This window comes from Stomoxys calcitrans, chromosome 1 (genome assembly GCF_963082655.1).
Source record: "Stomoxys calcitrans chromosome 1, idStoCalc2.1, whole genome shotgun sequence".
NCBI lineage: Eukaryota > Metazoa > Arthropoda > Insecta > Diptera > Muscidae > Stomoxys > Stomoxys calcitrans.
This window is the reverse complement of record NC_081552.1, coordinates 244,302,573-244,324,028: the sequence shown is the minus strand read 5'-3', so window position 1 is coordinate 244,324,028 and position 21,456 is coordinate 244,302,573. Positions and strand designations below refer to the sequence as shown.

Genomic DNA, 21,456 nt, shown 5'->3' with positions numbered 1-21,456 from the left:
TTTGTTTTGTTTTTTTTTTGCCAATACATAAATATATAACATTTCCTTTGCTTACACTAATAGTCGCTAACAAAAAAGCGTTGAGACACTGATACGGTTGCTTTATCAATATATTTTTAATTAATCTTGTCTGGTAGGTGGTAATTTCAGATTACGTTGCTAATTTTACCTATGAAAATATAGCATGGGTTAACTACAATAATATTTAATGTAGTACAACAACATCGTGCCTATTTTTGTTCGTCGACTTTGACCGTCGCCTTTGGTAGCCTAGTTAGGAATGTATATATGGGAGCAATTTATCTCTTTTAAAGCAAAAATCTATAATGTTCACTACACAGCAAGGCTGGCTTTTAATGCAGATTTTTTGTAAAAAAAAACTTTTTTCAGAAAATTTTCTTTAAATATTTTGGTTGCGGATTCCTAGTCACCCAAAAGCTCAAAAAACTTGTCTTCAGTTTATTCTTGTTGGATGGGTGGCGAGTTTCGCTCCAAATCAGATCCAGATGTATCAATATTAGTCTCTCTTGGGCTCATGCGTCGTCATATTTGATGACCTAGTTAAGAATGTATTTGTGTAAACTTTTTTCTTGAATAATGTTGAAAAGACTTAAAACAAAAAATCCAACCTTTCCAGGTGTAGGCAGATGAAAAATGGCACACTATACTACAAACAAACCAAACACTATCCAACAAACAAACCGTGCTGATCGCCTGTCCCAATAACATGGACTTCTTGGTTCGTTCAAAATGAGCAGTAACTGTAAGCTTTTGAAAGATCTCAAAAGAATCTGCTTATGTGGTACTATCTATAAACAAAGATAAAAACAAATAAGATCGTGCTAAGTTCGGTCGGGCCGAATCTTATATATCCTCCACAATGGATCGCATTTGTCGAGTTCTATGTGCGGTATCTCTTTTTGGGCAAACAGAGAATATTGAATAAGAATATGCTATTGTTTAATATTTCAGTTCATTCGGATAAGAATTGCGCCTTGTAGGGGCTCAAGAAGCAAAATCGGGAGATCGGGTTATATGGGAGCTGTATCAAGCTATTGATCGATTTAGACCATATTGGACACGTATGTTGAAGGTCATGAGAGAAACTGTTGTACATAATTTCTTCCAAATCGTATGAGAATTGCGCCCTCTAGGAGGCTCAAGAATTCAAGATCCCAGATCGGTTTATACGACAGCTATATCAGGTTATGAGCCAATTTAGAAGTCATAACAAAACACCTCATGCAAAATTTCAGCCACATCGGACGAGAATTGCGCGCTTTATTGGCTCAAGAAGTCAAGATCCAAGATCAGTTTATATGACAGCTATAGCAGGTTATGAACCGATTTGAATCATACTTAACACAATTATTGGAAAAGGCACCAAAACACCACGTGCAAAATTTCAGTCAAATCGGACGAGTATTACGCCCTCTAGAGGCTCAAGAATTCAAGACTCAAGATCGGTTTATATGGCAGCTACATCAAAACATGGACCGACTTGGCCCATTTACGATCCCATCCGACCTACACTAATAAAAAGTATTTTTGCAAAAGTTCAAGCGGCTAGCTTAACTCCTTCGAAAGTTATCGTGCTTTCGACCGACGGACGGACATGGCTAGATCGACTTAAAATGATATGACGATCGACGACATAACACCGATTTCGAGGTGTTACAAACATAATGACGAAATTAGTACACCCCCATCAAATGGTGGAGGGTATAACTAGTTATTATCGACACGGAATGACTATGAGCACCACACGGGTTAGAACTCTGAGCTACGATTTATGCTTCTTATGCGGAGCAGCTTCAATTGCAGTCACGGCCAATCAGCGACATCGATTGGAGAGTCTTAATGATAGACCGGCCGGCACCGGCTCTTGCTTAAACACTGAGGGCCTGTGATACTCTATATGACAACGCGAGTTTTTGGCGCCTTTAAATAGGCAATGGTCATACCGCGGCAATTGGTCATATGAACCGGAACGATCTTGCTCACCTAGGGAGACTAACGAGGATAGCTACCTCCACACACACAAATGTGGCTACAACAACAAATTTTTAGAGTTCAAGGCTCCATAGCGTTTTTCAAAGTCATTGATTATTTCTGATATTTAAACGTTTAAATATTCTGCAAAATCAAAGGATCCATATTTGTGTTTTAAGCAACTGATTATTTATTAAAATTCTAAAAACTACAGCATTTACCCTTCTCAACCAATTCCTCTGATTCACATATAGCCTGAAGAAGTCTTGTTTTCACAATACGCTGTTGGTGTTTTGGTAAAAGCCGTGTTTTTAAATACATTTGTTTAAAGAAATCCTTCAACTCAATTTCATTAGAAGAGGACGAGCATGAAGATTCTGCGCAATTTTCATTATCTGTAAGCCGACATAAGCACTTTACTTTAAGCTCTCCAATTTGATTTGATTGAGTTGCTGTATGTTGCAGGGCATCTAGATTATCCATTTTTGGACTTGGCGTGGTAAATACTGGCTTTTCCTTGGCTTTGACATTAGAATGCCCAAGGTTAATTGTGGAAACTTGCAAGTCTACATTTCGTTCCAATCTTAATTTCGATGAATTTACTGGTGGTGATACTGGAATCCTGGTTGATTCAATGAATTTTTCAGTTTTTTCTTCTTTTTCTTGATTTACAGTTGGTTTGTTTTTTGATTTCTTTTGCATTAAATAATTGATGATTTTTTTATTGGCCACATTTGTGTTTTCATTGGTCCCTCTGGTTAAATGCATCTGTTGGTCAGACTTCTCATCAACATGCTCAAGATTGTAGCAGGCTTTCTTATTTGCAATATTTGTTTTTGTTATTGCATTACCAAGAACTATGGGACGTTTTCGTAATTTACCATTCAATAAAATGGGTGGAGCTGCAACTCTGGAACATTTGGAGATGATTTGTGAGGTAGAAGATGTGCTAGGTAATGGCTTTGTGGCTGCTGTTTTTTCTAATGTGGTTTCCTTAGTGAATCGTGGCACACTATTATTTGGTATATTTGATTGGGAGTCCAACTCATAAATTACAAAGCCACCGTTTTCGCGTCCAAAATTATTGGCTAGCGTTGGAATATGGTGAACTTGGGCTTCAATTGAAGTTATATTGAGGGCATCATCAGTTAAAGGCTCATTTTTCACATTTATCACCATGCTTATTTCATTGGGTATCGTATTATTTTCATATTTAATTTGATTTGTTGTCAATGGTTGGTTTGGCCCCAGAACGGTTATGAATTCCTCGCTTCCAAAATCATTTTCTTGCTTGATATAGTTCTCATAGGCGTCATTCATTGTAGTTGGTAATTCATCAATCTGTAATTAGAGATGACATTCAAAAGGAATGCAACACATTGTCATAAGTCTCCCTCTGGTGGATAAAATCCCGTTTACACTGCTCATTTTATCCGGATTTAAGGCTCTCGTCAGCTGATTTTATAAAGGGAAAACAGATGATTGAGCCATTAGAGCCATTTAAAGAACAATGTAAACGGGTTTTAACAACAAAAAATTGCTTAAAAATATAAGAAAAAATGTAATAGGTTTAAATAAAATTTAACGTAGAATTCACTGAAATATTAGAAGGTCGAGATACGCGTGACCATAAACACCAGATATCAAGAAACGAAGCCCACCAGAAAACTGTGTGGGAAAATTCCCTAATTGTATCCCATTTCAGGAAAATTGGCAGAGGGTATTGGCTACTAGTGCTAGGCATAGATTCGAGTAAAGGAAGCCAATTGTGTTTCTTTCGCCAGTAGACAAAGCACTGAAGGCGCTTATCCTCCGAGCTTAGTTGGAAATGTTCCATGGCGACAAACAAATGTAAGTACATCAAACTGTTGTTCTTATTTTCCTGAGCAGTGTTAGTTAGACAGACGAAATATCTGCAGTTGGTTTTCAACAATAACACATTTCACATTATTCCTTTGAGTCACTGTTCTGTACGAATTTGTATTAGGTACGTACCGTCTACAAAAAAAATCTTTACAAATGTGGCAACACCAATGGTTTCGCTTTTGACAACAAATGCCTATTCATAACACACAAATAAACAAATAGCCGGATGAGGCACATTAAATCTTGAGTCAAGTTATTATTTACGTTGTGTAGTTTACTTACTATTTGTTAAAATTGTTGGCCACCTACACTTTTAGCGAAATACGATGACCACCACGTTCTAGCAAAATGTGGTTGTGCTCCAAAGCGTCACTAAACAACAAATAAGAAAACTTCAAGTTTCTTTGTTGGTTTGAAAAAGCTTTTTGTACAAAAGCTTCGTAGCTTTTAAAGTTGCTACAGCTTTATATTTAAAACTTTAAAATTTACCACCATACAATTTTATATTCACAATAAAGCCAAGGATATGGTATGTGTGTATAGTTGTATGCAAACCAAACAATCAACTATGCAAAAGATGAGAAAAATCCGCCAAAGTGTGAAAAATACTCGTACAAATTTGTTGACTTGAATACTGTGGCGAGCTTTGATTAATTGCAAAATGGGCTTTCTCAAGTTAAAACTTTAAGTAATACATATATTTCTACAAAACAAAATTTTTCTCATATCTTTTATATATTTGGTAACTATTTTGTTTACGAAACATCAAATTTCATTAACAGACATCGCGATATCGACAATTAGCCAGTGTTTATTATACATCCACCATAGAATAGGGGAATATTAATCTAGCCATTCCCTTTATAACACATCGAAATAATGATGTGAGCCTACAAAGTAGATATTGGGTTGCCCAAAAAGTAATTGCGGATTTTTTAAAAGAAAGTAAATGCATTTTTAATAAAACTTAGAATGAACTTTAATCAAATATACTTTTTTACACTTTTTTTCTAAAGCAAGCTAAAAGTAACAGCTGATAACTGACAGAAGAAAAAATGCAATTACAGAGTCACAAGCTGTGAAAAAATTTGTCAACGCCGACTATATGAAAAATCCGCAATTACTTTTTGGCCAACCCAATATATTCTTGATCGCCTTTGCATTTTCAGTCGATCTACCAATGTTCGTCTGTCTGTGGAAATCACAATAGGGCTGATGATGTAAGTCGTAGGTGTTTAGAAACTAACCATATCGGTTGAGATTTCGGTGTAGCCCCCATTTTATATGGGTTAGCAAGTCCGCCTATGACGCTGAACGCCTGGGTTCGAATCCTGGCGATACCATCAGTAAAAATTTTCAAGTGTGGGTTTCCCCTCCTTATGCTGGCAACATTTGTAAGGTACTATTCCATGTAAAACTTCTCTCTCATTGAGCTTAAACATGAATCGGACTGCTCTCATTTATATGTGAGAAGTTTGCCCCTGTTCCTTAGTGGAATGTTCGTGGGTAAATTTTGCATTTATCACACAGGCTGGAACTTTGAGGTCCGATCTGTGTGGTGTTCATTGCTGTCACGAGAAGCTTAGCTGGGAGCTACCGAGCGCGCCAACTGCAACGCCATTCGCGGACAATCAGCGATATCGAGCGAAGTTTCTCAGTGAGAGGTCGGGCGGCACCGGCTCTTGCACAAATACTGAGAGCCTATGGTGTTCGATATGACAAGGCGGTTTATTGGCGCCTTTAAATAACCAAATGGTCACCCTGTTCTCGCGGCGATAAACAACGTTCTTCGTCTTGGCGCCTTTAAATAATCAATGGCCAACCTGTGCTCGCTGCGATCGGTCCTTTGGAGCGGAACGAGCTTGGTCACCTACAGGAGCTGAGTGCCTATCATGCTCGATATGACAAGGCGGGTTATTGACGCCTTTAAATAACCAATGGCCACCTTGTTCCCGCGGCGATAGGTCCTTTGGATCGGAACGAGCTTTCTCAAAACCGCTTTGTTTGTTTTTTATGTTATATACAAATATAACCAGCGCAGAGGTTAGCATGTCCGCCTATGATGCTGAACGCCTGGGTTCGAATCCTGGCAGGCACATCAGAAAATTTTTATCCCCTCCTAATGCTGGCGATATTTGTGAGGTTATTTGCCACGTAACAACTTCTACCCAAAAAGGTGTCGCTCTGCGGCACGCCGTTCGGACTCGGCTATAAAAAGGAGGTCCCTTATCATTGAACTTAAAATTACATCGGACAGCACTCATTGATTTGTGAGAAGTTAGTCCCAGTTCCTTAATGCAATGTTCATGGGTGGTTATATTTGTATGCAATGCATAGATACATTTTTATAAACTTCACCACACAGAAAAATTAAAAACTTTGTTCATTTGTACATTCAATTACAAAATTTGCTGTAATCGGACCTATAAAGGAATTAGCATTATTGATTAGTGATTGTGAAAATGGATTTATGACAAGCTCCCAAGCCCAATTAAAGTAGCTATTAACTGAATAAAACATTCATTTGAAATTTGCTATTTCTTTTAAATAACGTTTTTACTGTTTTAATAAAAATGATTAATTGATGTTTTTGATATTAGCTAACATTTATGCACACCGAAAAAAATTTAAAAAAAAAGTTCGATTAAAAATTTAATTGAAAATAAAAAAAATTTCAGTTAAAAAATTAATTGATTCAACAATTTTTTAATTGAATATAATAATTTTTTCAATTACAGTCGTGATTGAAATTTTTGTCATTTTCGATTTAAAAAATTAAATGATTCAATAAACTTTTTAATTGAATCTGAATATTGTTTTCAATCAAAATTGTAATTAAAGTGACCTTTTATAACTAAATTGTATTAAAGGTTACTTTGCCCCCCACAATATAAAGGAAAGGAGATTTGGAAGACCTAAAAGTCTTACATTAGGAGACTACTGTAGCGCAGAAGTTGGCATGTCCACCTATGTTGCTGAAAGTCTGGTTTCGAATCCTGGCGAGAACATCAGAAAATATTTTCAGCGGTGGTTGTCCACTTCTAATGCTGGCGACATTTGTGAGGTACTATGCCATTTAGAAACCTCTCCCCAAAGAGGTACCACATAGTGTATGTCACGCCTTTCGGTCTCGGCTTTAAAAAGGAGGTCCCTTATCATTGATCTTAACTTGAATCGGACAGCACCCATTGATATGTGAGAAGTTTGCCCCTGTTATTGTAGCAGTGTGTTATACACTGAGGCGGCAGCCCTTGCCGATGAAGAACCCCATCGGTTCAATTCGGTACGTACAACCGGCTGCCATGAGATTGCCCCTGTTCCTTAAGGGAATACTCATGGGAAAAATTGCATTTGTAACGTCCCACATTTCGAAATACTTTGGTAATACCAAGACAGCCGGTTCTACATTCCGAATTAAACCTATTGAATTCTTCATCGGCCAAGGGCTGACACCTAAGTAGATATAACTCTGCTAAGACAACAATAAATCTGTAGAGCATCCCTACCCAACACCCGAAATTTTTTGGGGAACCCCCACGGGCCTTTTCCCACACAATGCACCTCAAATTTATGTTGGAGGAGCTAAACATCTGTGTACCAAATTTGGAAATTAAATGGAATTTTCAAAAAAATTTCGAATCTTTTTTAATTGGACCAATGAAAAAATTTATTGAAAGTTGAAAAATTGTCAATCATTTTTTTAATTGGATTAATTGAAAATTTAAAATATTTCAATTATTAAATTTTTTTAATCGAAAAATTTTTCAATTACTTTTTTAAAAACGGTGATTTATTTTACCATTTACCATGCCACTATGGACATACACCTAAGCCAGTAATCGGCTTGTTGTGCGCTCTAAAAACTATAAAGTAACCCTAAAAAGAAAATTTTAAGTTCGAAATTCCGTGCTACTTGCAATGTCCTTAATTGTAATAATCCAACCCTTAAGTTGTTTCATGTCTGATATTGTGTCTCCACCTAAGTGCCGGTATCGATTAGACGCGAAAGCCGGGCAATGACAAAGAAAATGCTCCAACGTCTCATCATCTTCCCCGCATGCCCTACTCATGCTATCACTTGCCGTATCGATTTTACATAAGTGAGCTCGTAGTCTTATGTGTCTCGTTATGATACCAATAGCTATACTGACCTGCTTCTTGCTTCCTTACAGTAATAGCCTCGTCTTCTCACGACGTAGATCCTCCCATAGGATTTTCGCCATCCTATCACTGTTCCACAATGTTGCATGCGCATTCGTTGGCCACTCCCCTAATTCGTACTGCGTCGACCCGAAAGGCTTCGGATTAACCAAGTTTATTGACGGCAGTCCTCTGGCCTTCACCGCCAAATCGTCTGCCCTTTCATTTCCCCTTACTCCGTTATGGCCCGGCACCCAAACGATGCGGATTTTGCCATCCTTAGAGAAGGCGTTAATCTCCTTCTTACACTGCAAGACTGGTCGTGACCTTACCGTCCTGGTTGTTATTGCCCTTATGGCAATTTTACTGTCGGTAAATATGTTCACACTCGACGTCCTCGCGTTAGCACCATACCACTTCAAGGATTCCGTGATCGTCCGGATCTCCGCCTGCAGGACCCTATTATGGCCAGGCAGTCTAAAACAGTCCCAGTGTTCTCAATGTAAACCCCCAGGTCCACTCTACCCTCTAGCTCTGATCCATTATTGTAACATGATCTTCCAAATGGCAATACTAGGGTTCCGTCAATCGAAGAATGTGCCGATGGCAGCAGTGCCTCGCACTCGACTTCAAGGTTCATCTCAGGTATCCGATCGGAAACCTCTTCCCTACCTTCCAGGTTTCCTATCGTCGCTTCGATTATACCGCAATGGTATGAGCTGCTCCCATCCTCAATCCATTCTCCCATCGCCTTAAGTCTCATAGCCGCAGTGGCTGCCTCACACCTTTGTGATAGTAACCGATTTTTATTATTTTCTTCCAAGGTTGGTTATCACAATTGACAATATTGTCTATAACCTAACCTTTTTTAAAGACAAGCTAAGATGTAAAGGGCTCGGATTACCAAGGCGTGGCTCATTGGTACGATCTCCATGTCCGTTCGTGTGTTGAACAAACGACTACCAATTTCCTTGTTGGCATAAGGGAATCGAAATTCAGGCGTCAATGGAACCCTACTTAACCCTGCAAACATTTGGGAGAGAAATTCTCACTCCCTTTCTCAATTGTCACTTTTTAGGTTCATTTTCAACGATAGTTTGTTGATATTTCAGACGGCAGCATCATCGCAAAAAAATCTTCGATCACTAACCTCGTTTCGAAATTGAGATAAACAAGAAAATGAAATAAAAATATTAATTAATAAAATAATTAAAAATAATAATTAAGAAAATAAATAAAAACAATAATTAATAAAATAAAAAAAATAAGAAAAAGTAGAGAATTAACTCTTTTTTAACGATGCACATTATCGTATTTTAAACTTTTTCAGCCACTATTTAGTCTGTCGTGGGGCGCCGAGCGCCACGTTCGTTTTCCCAGTTCCGAGGCAATTATTAGACTAGCAAGCGATATTGCCTGCAATTGTCTCAACTTTCTTGTGTGCCAATTTAGTGACTCACGCAATAGAAAATGTTTGCAGGGATAACAATAGTCAGATAGGGCTGATTATGCGCAAGAAAACAACAAAAAAAATGTGTCTACATTCCTATTAAACAAAACTCCCCTCATTGAAGAATCAGAAAGAGAGTAAATATCTATTCCCTGTATGAGCTAAGCAAAACAATGATAGGGAAGGTTAAAAGAAAAACCACCCCCTCTCCGTCAAGCTCAACGGTGTATCATTAAGTTATTAAACCAAAACGCTTATCACACAGTATTGTAGCTACTACATGTCCATATGTATACGTACCTATGTATATAAAAATTTGTATGCGTGAACAAAACAAAAAAAAAATACCCCATGCGACCACATCGAGAAACATGGCACCGGCGCATTTCATTTCTTTCTATTCTCTCTGTCATTGCACTGACATATTTTTATAGAGTTAGGGCTATGCAGTAACCATGATGAGAATAAATTACCAGAAAATACATTTGTACATGTGTTTGTATGGCCAACTGTAAATGTATGCGCGATGGCGAGAGAACTCTCATGGTGACCCAACTCTCTCCGTTAAGCCGTTACTCTCCGGCTAGCGTTGATGATGTGCTGTCACATTTGAAAACGTTGGTTGTTTCCGCTTTGCACGAAACCCAATGTTCTAGTCATATCGAAAACGTCGTGTAGTGGAAGTGTAAATACAGCGTTTGTGGAGCGGACGAACCGAACGAAACCCCCCAACAAAAGCAAAGAGAGGGGAACTATCTGACAAACGTCTTGGTGTGATATACGATACGTACATGTGCGTGTGTTTGTGTCCGTGTTTTGTTAGCTGCTGATGGCGTTGGGGCTGATTTCTTTCGGTGTGCTAGAGTAAAAGGCCAAAGAGGAGAAGGCAGAAAACTGCCCCGTAGAACAATAACAATAAGAAGAGCAAAACATATGAGATTGTTAAACACACACCGACAAACATAACAAAATCAAAACACCGTGCCGTAGTCTTGATCCAAGAAAAATATAGAATAAAGCTGTTTGGGTCGTTGAGGCTGCGTTTAAAATAATTATTTTTTGAAGAGCTCCTCCATCGGAAATGCTTATCAATGCATAGTGTCACACATCTGCGACATACCTACTAGAACAAAGGGAGCGAGCGAGCAGCCGTTTGTTTGTAAAGAATAAATTCTTTGTTGCTGTTACTCAATTGCAAATTTCGAATAAATTGATAGAAGCAGCATTTTTCTTACCGACCCTAAAACTATTCGGAAACCATAAATTATGAGGAACTCAACAAATGGTACAACCAGCAGTAGTAATGATAACAAATATGTCACTATTGCCACAGCATCCAACAAGGTGAGAATTGCCAAGGAGGATTTTTTTAGTTTTTGCTACGTACGGTGTTTTGGGAAAAATACCATAACCATATTGCATTGTGGGACATTGACGTGGTGGTGCTGTGTTGTGTATTTGTTGATTGCGCCGAAGCAGAAACAGCCATGCTCACATTTTCCATATCAGTCATCCAACGGCAGTCTATCATGCGTTTTAGTTCTTATATATTACGAGTACTTTGTATAATGAATACACTAGTTTACAAAAATTTGGATACTGGTATGCTGTTAATTTCCTAAACAAATAATTAACTTATATTGGGTAGTGTTTCTGTCGGACACCACATAATCAACTGGAAGTTAATCAACTGGAAATGTTGACCTTAAATAACCAAAACGCTTTTAAGGTACTCATAATGACTCCTTTCTGACTTACGAGAATGGATAAAAGTGAAGACTTGTTACAAAGTGATTGCCGACCAGTGTTTGTGTAAAAAGGGCGCAGTAAGAATATCAGCGAACCAAATGCAACGTTAAGAACCATTGCGGGATGCTTCTATATATTTATATTGACCATCTGCAATGAACCACTGCGGGTTTCTAATCCACCAGCTAGCTCGTCCTTATTAAAGACCCAACGATAGGAAGCTACTACGTCATATATGAGAAATTTAATTTTACTCCTTTTTTATTCATGTACCCCAGATGACAATGCGAAGCCCCATAGCTTTTAAAGACTGATGAACTTTTCTTTTCTATTTATTATTATTCTTTCAAACCATGGTGATATAAATTCCAGATTCGGTTCAGCCGAACTAGAGACGTATCTACTGTATCCTATATAGTATGTAATTCCATCTTACTTGTTCTCTATTTCAGGAACCGCGGGTCGAAAAAGTCCTTTATGATAATCGTATTAAGAGGAAGAATGTCTTAGCGCTGAATGAAAAAGTGGCCGCCATACGTGAATATGAAAAACGTCCCATATACAAACGCATTGGCCGCATGTTCCAATGCAGCCCCGACCAAATAAAACGCATTGTTCAACAGAAAGAGTCCATTCTAAATGCCTGGGAACAAAGAACTCGTAAGTGTCGTGATGCCAAGACGCTGGAAATGAAAGTAGTACGTGTTTCGATGCTTGGCAAAGCGGTATACGAATGGATAAGGCGTATGATGTATTACAAGGACATTCTCATTACCGATGGTCTTATTCAAAAAATGGCTTTGCAATTCAAGAGTGCCATGGGTTTGCAAAATTTCTTTCCACACCAGGAATGGTGTGACAAATTTCGCAGCACATACAAGATTTATACATGCGACAGTAAGACATTGAATATATCCTATTCTCAAGGACATTCTGTGCAGATTAAGGATGTCATGAAAGATGTTCTTTCCGAATGCTGTCCCGACGAGGATGATGAAGAGAATGATATAGACGATAACATAATGAATTTGGATGATGATTGCAATAGTAATGATAGTGGCGATGAGCTGGAAGACGAAAAAGTTCGGAAAAATTCAAGTGCGAAGGAGAAACTGAAGACAAGGATTATTGGTAAAGACAGCGGCGGCAAGACAATAACATACCCAAATACATCGGCTAATGCAACTATTCCAACCATGCATCAATTGGTGGCATTGCCCATTCAAGGAAATAGTCTGACAGGGGGACAAAAGGTTTTGGTAGCGACACCAATTGTGCCGCCGGGACAAAAGCAAGGCTCTGCCCCCATGACAATGACCATAATACCTTTAGCCACTTTAGGACAACACTCAAATAACATAAATGCAACAGCTGTAGCTGCGTCTTTAAATAGCGCTTGTTTCAACACTCAGAAATCCTCCGATAAACGGAGTAACCATGATGAAATTGCCATACCCAATCCAATGGTTGAAATAAAACAAGAAATCAAGGAAGAACCCAAAGATGAAGAATTTGTAGATGAGCAAAAGGAATCCAGTAAGGAACAGGAAACAACAGAGATTAAAATTAAAAAAGAATGTTTTTCCGATGAAGAAAATGAATTTCCAACGCCCGTTAAACAAGCCATGCCAACAGTTTTACCAACTTTATTGCCAGCACACGTTGTTGCCATACCAATTCACAATAAGGATATGTTAGAAGAATCATCTAAGGATTCATTAGATGACCTTACCTTATCGTCGCTAAGAAAAAGAATCAAAACAGAAGAATCAACAACGGAACAAGAGGCAAATGCAAATGGCAATGAAAAACCTACAACGGATTGCAGCAAATCTTCTAATTCTGAAAAAAGTTTGAGAGCAAATATGCCTCCTATGCCGCCCTTAACAAAGGCGCCGACCTTGACCCCACCAGGATCAAGTAGCATGCCTATATATGCAAACCGCAAAAGACCAAGTTCAACCGAACAACATAGTCATTCCCAAGAATTGCCACCAATACGTTCTTGCTCAGAGGCACGCAAATACTTAAAGCTTTTGGAAGATTTCGCTTTGGAACGTGAAATTTTTCGCCTTATTGGTCTAATAGGTCGGGCTGACGAAGTACTAAGAGAACTGGACAAAAAACACACAACAGAAGAGGAAAGTGAGGACGTCGATATTGATTAAATGCACATATACACACATAAATAGTTCCACGAACCATGTACAGCTATAGTTTAAAAGTTATTATAATATTGTATCAAAAATGAAAACCAAAGTTTTTACAGTGGTTAATGACACATAAATTTTGAATTTGTGGCAATGTGAAACATAATTTTAGAATTTTTCTTTGTTAAATATTAAATTGATTAAACTTCAGTTAGGAGTGCAAGGCTGGTCCTTGGTTGAATTCACCAACAATGAGTCATGAGTTTTGCATTGCATTGTCATTCCAAACCACTGTATTAGATAATAGAAACTCTAGAATAATATATAAAATACATACAAATATCATATTTTCCAAGAAAATCAAATAAGAAAGTGTTTCCCTTTTATAAGAAAAAACCTGTAAATACAACCAAAGATTAAATAAAAACCAAATGAATGCATCAATTGGAGTTTTTGTTTGCCAGAAATTTGTTGTGTTGGAATCGGAAATCCACAGTATGAGAGTCTGAGCACTCACAAACCCCATGCATATATTTATGTACGTACTGCGCATGTATGGCTACGGAGAGCCATATACATAGTTCCATTGGCCCATTGTACTACAGAGAGAAGACTGTACATGTATGCCGTATGTGGGACATATGAAAAACTAACCCCTTCCCCCTCTTTTCTTACTAAAAATAATCATCTTCATTGTTTTGAAAAGGCAAATTAAAGCTGTTACATCGGTCACAATTTGTAAAAAATTAACTGTAAAATATGGATACCTATGTCATGAGTGGGTAATATCGATCAAGAGTCTGTGTAAGCTTTGGTTTTATTTGTAGTTTTTTTTTAATAAACTAACTAACCATCCATTGTCCAGGGCCATAATAGTATTGGGTTGCTCAAAAAGTAATTGCTGATTTTTCGTATAGTCGGCGTTGACAAATTTTTTCACAGCTTGTGACTCTGTAATTGTATTCTTTCTTCTGTCAGTTATCAGCTGTTACTTTTAGCTTGCTTTAGAAAAAAAGTGTAAAAAAAGTATATTTGATTAAAGTTCATTCTAAGTTTTATTAAAAATGCATTTACTTTCTTTTAAAAAATCCGCAATTACTTTTTGGGCAACCCAATAGAATTAGGTGTAAATTGCCATTGTAAAAAATTATCAGCATGAATATAAGTTATTAAAAGCGCTATGATGCTGGCAGCAACGAGGCAATCCCCTATGATAGAGAATATATACCACCTGGGCAGAATGAGGTCGCCAGCTGAACTATTTAAGACTGGAGACGACACGCTAATGAGGCGTATGCATCAGCTCGTCTGTGCTATCTGGCTACGAACGCATGCCCGATGCCTGGAATCTCGGCACACACAAGAAAAGACACAAGACTGTATATGCCGGGCCTACTCTTTATCATGTGGATACATTTTATCGCCACTCCTATGGGTGTCCACCATAAATAACCTATTACGGATTCTGACTGAGGAGGGATTTGAACCCGTCTGCTATGCAGACAATGTTGTATTACTTCTAGGGGTTAAGGATCCGAACCAGCTAAGTAGAAGGGCTGAAAGGGTCTTGCAGATGGCATTCGACTAAGGTCTCAATGTTAACCCAGAAAAGGCCGACATTTGCTTGTTCACGAGGAAGGCAAAGGTGGGCCTATTACCACGGTAACTCAATAGAACGATTTCGATATCTGACAAGGTCAAATACTTAGGAGTGATCTTGTACAGGAAACTGAATTGGAAGTGTCATATTCAGGAGCATAGCCGGAAGGCTCACAGATGTTGGGTACTATGTAGACGGGCCGTAGGCTCGAAATGGGTCCTGAATCTGAGGATAGTCCACTGGCTCTACAGGAGTGTGATTTGACCAATACTTAGTTGCGCCTCAGTAGTTTGATGGACTGCGATGGAGAAAAAGTGGAACGTTAGGATAATACAACAGTTTCGGAGAATATGTTGTCTTGGCATAGGCGGAGCGCTGAGGACCACGTCCACTAGGGCACTGGAAAATATGTCCGACCCATAGTTATACAGATTAAGTGTGAGACAGCTACTGCGGCTATGAGACTTAAGGCGATGGGAAAATGGATTGAGGATGGGAGCAGCTCATACCATCGCGGTATAATCGAGCGACGATATGAAACATGGAAAGAAGGGTAGGTTTCCGATCGGATACCTGAGGCGATACTTGAGGTCGAGTGCGAGGCACTGCTGCCAGGGGCACAGTCTTGGACTGACACAACCCTGGTATTGCCGTCTAGAAGATCATGTTATACGGATGTATTAAAGCTAGAGGACAGAGTGGGCCTGGGGTCTACATTGAGAACCCAAAGGCTGAGATCTGTTTTAGATTAGCTGACCATAATAAGGTCCTGCAGGCGGAGATCCGGGCGATCACGGAATGCGTGAGGTGGTGTGGTGCTAACGCGAGGAAGTCGATTGTGAACATCTTTACGGATAGAACCACGCACATTAATTGGTTTCCGGTGTCTGTTATCCGCGAAAGCCGGGCAATCACATAAGAAATGCTTCAAAGTCTCATCATCTTCCCCGCAACACATGCTATCACTTGCCGCACCGATTTTGCACTAATGAGCTCATAGTCCTATGTGTCCTGTTATGATACCGAAAGTTTTCTGACCTGCTGCTTGAATCCTTTCAGTAATGGGGATATTGTAAGCAGGTATTCTTGACTTAAATTTCTTACTTGAGTTTACTTTTTAGCATTTAGAGCCAACAACTGGCCGATTACTTGCTTAGGTATATATCCATAGTGGCATATATATATTAGGTATATATCCATATCCGCACCCTCTTTTCAACCTAACCTATGTGCCGGGCAAACAACGAAAGTTGGGACCTATAACTTTGAGAGACTTAGCATCAACTACCTTGCTATCGCCAAATACGAAAAGAATGGCACTGATTTTGAAATATGTTGGGTTGCCCAAAAAGTAATTGCGGATTTTTTAAAAGAAAGTAAATGGATTTTTAATAAAACTTAGAATGAACTTAAATCAAATATACTTTTTACACTTTTTTTCTAAAGCAAGCTAAAAGTAACAGCTGATAACTGACAGAAGAAAGAATGCAATTACAGAGTCACAAGCTGTGAAAAAATTTGTCAACGCCGACTATGTGAAAAATCCGCAATTACTTTTTGGGCAACCCAATATATGTAATATTGGTTAATAGATGCTACTTTGGATTGAACACCTACTTAGTTCAGGAAGGAGTTGGTACTCACTGATACAATCGGTGTGGTAATATGATTGAGAAGCATAGGTACTTGCGAAAACGCTAATGAAGAATAACAGCGGAAATTGGAAATAAGTCCACAACTTTTCTATCCGTTAATCTGAGCGGTACAAAATGTTCTAGACATTTGTAAAGGAGGGCATAGGCTCTAAAACTTTAATACAGTATGTGATAAAGGGTGTGAAAGTTGACCAACTTCTACTTCTCCAACCTTCAAGAGGTTATAACTTTGGACCGTTTTGAAAGATCGGTCTATATGGCAGCTATATCTAAATATAGTCTAATCTGGAATATATCCTGGTTCGATGACGGGAGGCTTATAAGTTCAACTTTTATGGGCTTCACACCCTTAATCGGCAGATTGGGTTATATGGCAGCTATATCTAAATATAGTCCATATAGCCAAATATTGCCATTTAAAAAACTTAACCTGCGTATCTTTGTCAAATTTCAGCTCAATATCTCAATTTTTGAAGGCCGTAGCGTGGTTACAGCAGACGGACATCGTTAAATCGCCTTAGAACGTAACAACGATCCGAAATATGTATATGTATGTACGTACACAAAATAACGAATAATCATCATCATAACTTTTGCGGTTTAAAATGGCAGCGATTTTAATAAAAAATATTTTTTCTTAAAAAAAAAATACAAAAAAGTTACTATTTTATTCGATTTTTCGTGAAACTTTGCTAAAATATACGATTTTTCAGTAGTGCTATTTTTACTGTTAAAAACCAAAAACTCCGTCACCTTTTTTGCATACCTGTGTTAAGAATATTTGCATGTGAAGGTAGTGATCTCTGTCAAGCTGGTTCCGGACCAGAGGCCGCGGAAGCTTTTTGTCAAATTGCCAATAACTCGCCTTGCCATACCAAGCATCATAGGCACTATGTGTTTAAGCAAGAGCTGGTGCCGCCCGACCTCCCTCTGAGACTCTCTACTCGATAGCACTGATTATCCGCCACTGCAGTTGCAGCTACGCTGTTTTAGAGCTTCTCACTAACTGCAACCCGCAACCTGATGCGTCCGGTAGCGTGTCGGAACTTATTATTCTGTTGTTGTTTTAGCAGTATGCTACTATTCTGTATCACTTCTCTGCAAGACCCAAAAAGGATAAGGAACATAAATCTTTCTATCCGAGTTTATGCGACTGACAACAACCATTTTTCTAAAAATTAAATTTTATATTTTTTTTGTTGCCGTTTTCATGGAACATGGAACAAAACGATCGCCTTAATTACGCAATATTCCTTATTTTAAATTAAAAATGTTCGAACTAGAATTTTATCTGCTCTAAATTGCACGTAGACTTCATTAAACTCGGTGCAAAATCGGTTATTTTCTTGAAAGTCTATGTCCTGCTCCACAAGTGTCTACATTTTTTGTACCGCTCAAATAAACAGATAAAAAGTGACTTATTTCCAATGTTTTCGCCGTTTGGACCAAAAGGAGAAAGACATCTCAGCGCTAGGTGTCCGAAATTGAAGAGAAGTTCGTTTTGTGATATCCATATGAGTAAGAGTATGACGGCAGACTGCCGTGAATTCGAATTGCACTCTTTGTGACCAGACTTTTAAAATAAATTTGTAAAACGTTTTCGTAGAAATTTAAGAATCAATTTGCCAAATAAAAAAGTAAAAATTAGCAACCTTTAATTTTTAATAGAAATTTTCTAGAAATGATTTGGACGTAGGTGGAACTTCCATAGAAAAAGACTTAACATTTAAATTAAGTTTCAAACATAGCACAAATAATAAGTTAGTCTATAGTAAAATAGTTTTGATAAAAATTTTAAAAAAGTCAATATACTCGATTCAAGAAGCACAACACACCTCTAAGTGTAAACTGATTAATGCTGCATAGAAAGAAGTAAAATTATACAATAACAAAAACGTATCCTCTAATATTATGATGACATCTTATAATTAACAACAGTATCTACTTTGTGTAAACCCGTAGAGAATGAACGCAATTGGACCGATTGAGCATTTTGTATAAAGGCCGGTCCAGTCTCATCCCAACTCTCTGGTATATTGCAAGTTTGCAATGTATGGATCATTACGTCAAATGTGCATATGCAATCCAGTAGAGGTAAATAAGTCACTGTAGCAGAAATTTGGCGCATTACATCTCGAATTTCATTTTGTATGCGTTTCAAATCTTTGGATGAGGTCAATTTTTGTGGATCAGTTGTATCGCCATCACCTATTTCAGCGTTCATTTTAAAATCCCAACATTCTAGAACTTCTTTGGTGTGGGCATTGGTTATAACCATCGATATCTTGTTTATCATATTTTTCGATAGCCATTCTAAGATATAGCATAAAATAGGTATATCAAATGTTATATACATAGAAGCTAATTATTTCAATTTGACTTACCTTCAGTTTGCTCCAAAACCTTTTGCAAAAACTCCTCAATTTTTGGATCTTTCGACATTAGTATTGTTAGACCGTATTGTTGAGTGCTTTCGAAAGTCTCTGCCGGATAAATGCCCCGCTGAAAAAGAATTGAATTTATGCCGTATTTCAAATACTCGGCAATTATCTGGGCGGATCCATTAAGCGTAATGCAATTTTTAGTAGCTTGAGTTGTGGACATTTTTTAATTACAACTAACAATAATTTCACCAACTTTATTCTAGTTTTGAACGTAGAGCCTTCAAAAATGATGTTGGCGAGCAAAATCCGCCTTTTAGCATCTTCAATTCAGGCTTTTATCTAGTTAATGAAAAAACGTAACGTAAAGCCATTGCAATAAAAGAATAGAAAGTCTAACTGATGTTTGCACCTGAAGAAATATTGGGTTGCCCAAAAAGTAATAGCGGATCTTTTAAAATAAAGTAAATGCATTTTTAATAAAACATTGAATGAACTTTAATAAAATATACTTTTTTTCTAAAACAAGCTAAAAGTTACCGCTTGATACTGACAGAAGAAAGAATGCAATTACAGAGTCACAAGCTGTGAAAAAATTTGTCAACGCCGACTATATGAAAAATCCGCAATTACTTTTTGGGCAACCCAATATTTATTTGATACGAAAAACATGACAAATAATTTTAATTTCAAGACAAGTTGTAACATTTACAAGTTGTGAAAAGGACTAGCGAAAATGTATATGTTTAAACAAATATCGCATTAAATTAATGTACCCTTAACATTTGGATATTGGTGTTCCAATAAATCTGTTTGAATTTAAAGGTATAAGGTACTTACCTTTTGTTAGTGTGCCTTGCTCGAATTCAAAGTATCAAATTAATTCAGTTAACAATTTAACATGTGAACAATTCGAAAAAGTATCAATTGGAAGAAGCAGAGCACAAAAAATGGCACTTAGCTACTGGATTTTGTAAGTCTTCACTTTTTTTCTCGAACATACATGTTCTTAATGAAATACATAATTCGTCTGAAGGAATACCAGTCTTGAAATATTGTCATTAAAGACTATTTATTATTCTTTAATTTATTGGTTTAATCAAATCCCTAAATCTATTATCCTCAAATCCCTAAATCTATTATCCTCAAACAAAAGGTGCCTGCGTTGGTTGATAATTGTCTCCAAACGTCATCTGTGAATGTGTTCAGTATACCCTGCCGTTTCTTTATTAAGAATTCCACAAACGAGTAACGTCTAAAAATCTGTGAAATTTATTATCAAATTGGACCCTACAACTGCTCGATGAAAATCAACTGTTTTATCAAAAAATTGTGTTTAGCGATGAGCCCCATTTCTGGCAAAATTGTCGCATCTGGGGTGAACAACAACAGTTACTAATGCATCCTGAAAAACGACAGTTTAGTGCCGTTTATTGCTGGTGACATCATCGGTTTCTTTGTCTTCACCGTGGAAACGTACAATATCAAGCCATAATATGCAATTTTTTTTTTGCCACAATTGACTGAGTTGAACTTGGTTGATATGTGGTTTCAACGAGACGGCGCCGCAAACCACAGAGCTCATGAAACAATGGACATATGAAAGCATGTGTTTGACGCTCCTTGAATATTTCTTGTGGGGTTATGTGAAGTCGTTTCCTTGATTATTGCTCGGATTCGACCAAAAACGAGTTGTAAGAATGTAATCTGCTTTTTTTTTTGGCCCATGCAATGGTTTGCTTCAGCGCAATCATATTGACATCATATTCTAAATATCAATGAATGCTGTCCAGTTCAAGCTTAATGCTAATGATGATAGACCTCGTGGAGTGTCGCAGTGCGATACCTCTCAGGGGAGAAATTTTTACAAAGTACCTAACAAATGTCGTCAGCACTAGGAATAGGATAACCATCGCTGAGAAATTTTGTTTTTGATTTCCTCGCTTAGGTTCGAATCCAGACATTCAGCGTCTAGGGACGGACAAGCTTACCTCTGATCTACAGTGGCCTATATCCAATTATGCGCCGATTTGTTCAATTTTTCAATCTCATAAGACCTATATGAATAACAAGTAGATTTGTAAAATTTCAAGTGAATATCTTCATTTGGTCGAACGCTTTTGTGATTTCGACATTCCAATATGTTGAGATGATCAAAAATATATATATATATATATTTTATAGCCTCGAAGATCGTTATTTCGAATGTTTACAAAGGGAATGCCTTTATTAGTATATACCCGATCTATGATAGGCTGGGTTTAAGTGGCAGTCTGCCATCAGACTCACTTAGACGTTTTCGTCCTCTGTGATGTCACAAGAACAGAAGAAGGAAGATGCCTTCTACAATAGTTTTAAAAGCCTAATAACTTGCGAACGTTCACATTCGCAAATCCGACAGGTTCTTAAAGAAATGAGAACCTAAAGTGGAACTCCTTCTAACTTCTAGTGCGGAACACACACACAGAAGGTG

The 21,456-nt window shown here is 37.7% G+C and overlaps 2 protein-coding genes across 4 annotated transcripts; one reads left to right on the top strand and one right to left on the bottom strand.

Annotated features, from left to right (window-relative positions):
• Positions 1-2,158: 2,158 nt before the first annotated feature.
• Positions 2,159-19,312, bottom strand: LOC106091609 (mitotic spindle assembly checkpoint protein MAD2A). Of its 3 annotated transcripts, XM_059360076.1 has the most exons (3): positions 18,987-19,312; positions 18,255-18,915; positions 17,545-18,175 (listed from the first exon to the last, which is right to left on the bottom strand). In XM_059360076.1, exons 1-2 carry the CDS (start codon positions 19,204-19,206, stop codon positions 18,512-18,514), a joined length of 624 nt encoding a protein of 207 aa, XP_059216059.1. In that variant the 5' UTR covers positions 19,207-19,312; the 3' UTR covers positions 17,545-18,175; positions 18,255-18,511. The 3 variants fall into 3 exon arrangements, with proteins under 3 accessions (XP_013113626.1, XP_059216058.1, XP_059216059.1); XM_013258172.2 differs by lacking the exons at positions 17,545-18,175; positions 18,255-18,915 and adding an exon at positions 2,159-3,333 and having other exon boundaries at positions 18,987-19,075; XM_059360075.1 differs by lacking the exons at positions 17,545-18,175; positions 18,255-18,915; positions 18,987-19,312 and adding exons at positions 2,159-3,333; positions 4,141-4,242.
• Positions 10,094-13,787, top strand: LOC106091608 (uncharacterized). Its single transcript, XM_013258171.2, has 2 exons — positions 10,094-10,792; positions 11,650-13,787. Exons 1-2 carry the CDS (start codon positions 10,715-10,717, stop codon positions 13,363-13,365), a joined length of 1,794 nt encoding a protein of 597 aa, XP_013113625.1. The 5' UTR covers positions 10,094-10,714; the 3' UTR covers positions 13,366-13,787.
• Positions 19,313-21,456: the final 2,144 nt, after the last annotated feature.

Bases quoted from the DNA above. Each gene is read 5' to 3' on its own strand.
- LOC106091609 (XM_013258172.2), bottom strand. From the start codon at position 3,312: ATGAATGACGCCTATGAGAACTATATCAAGCAAGAAAATGATTTTGGA.
- LOC106091608 (XM_013258171.2), top strand. From the start codon at position 10,715: ATGAGGAACTCAACAAATGGTACAACCAGCAGTAGTAATGATAACAAA. The intron at 10,793-11,649 runs GTGAGAATTGCC...TCTCTATTTCAG, and splicing joins TTGCCACAGCATCCAACAAG to GAACCGCGGGTCGAAAAAGT.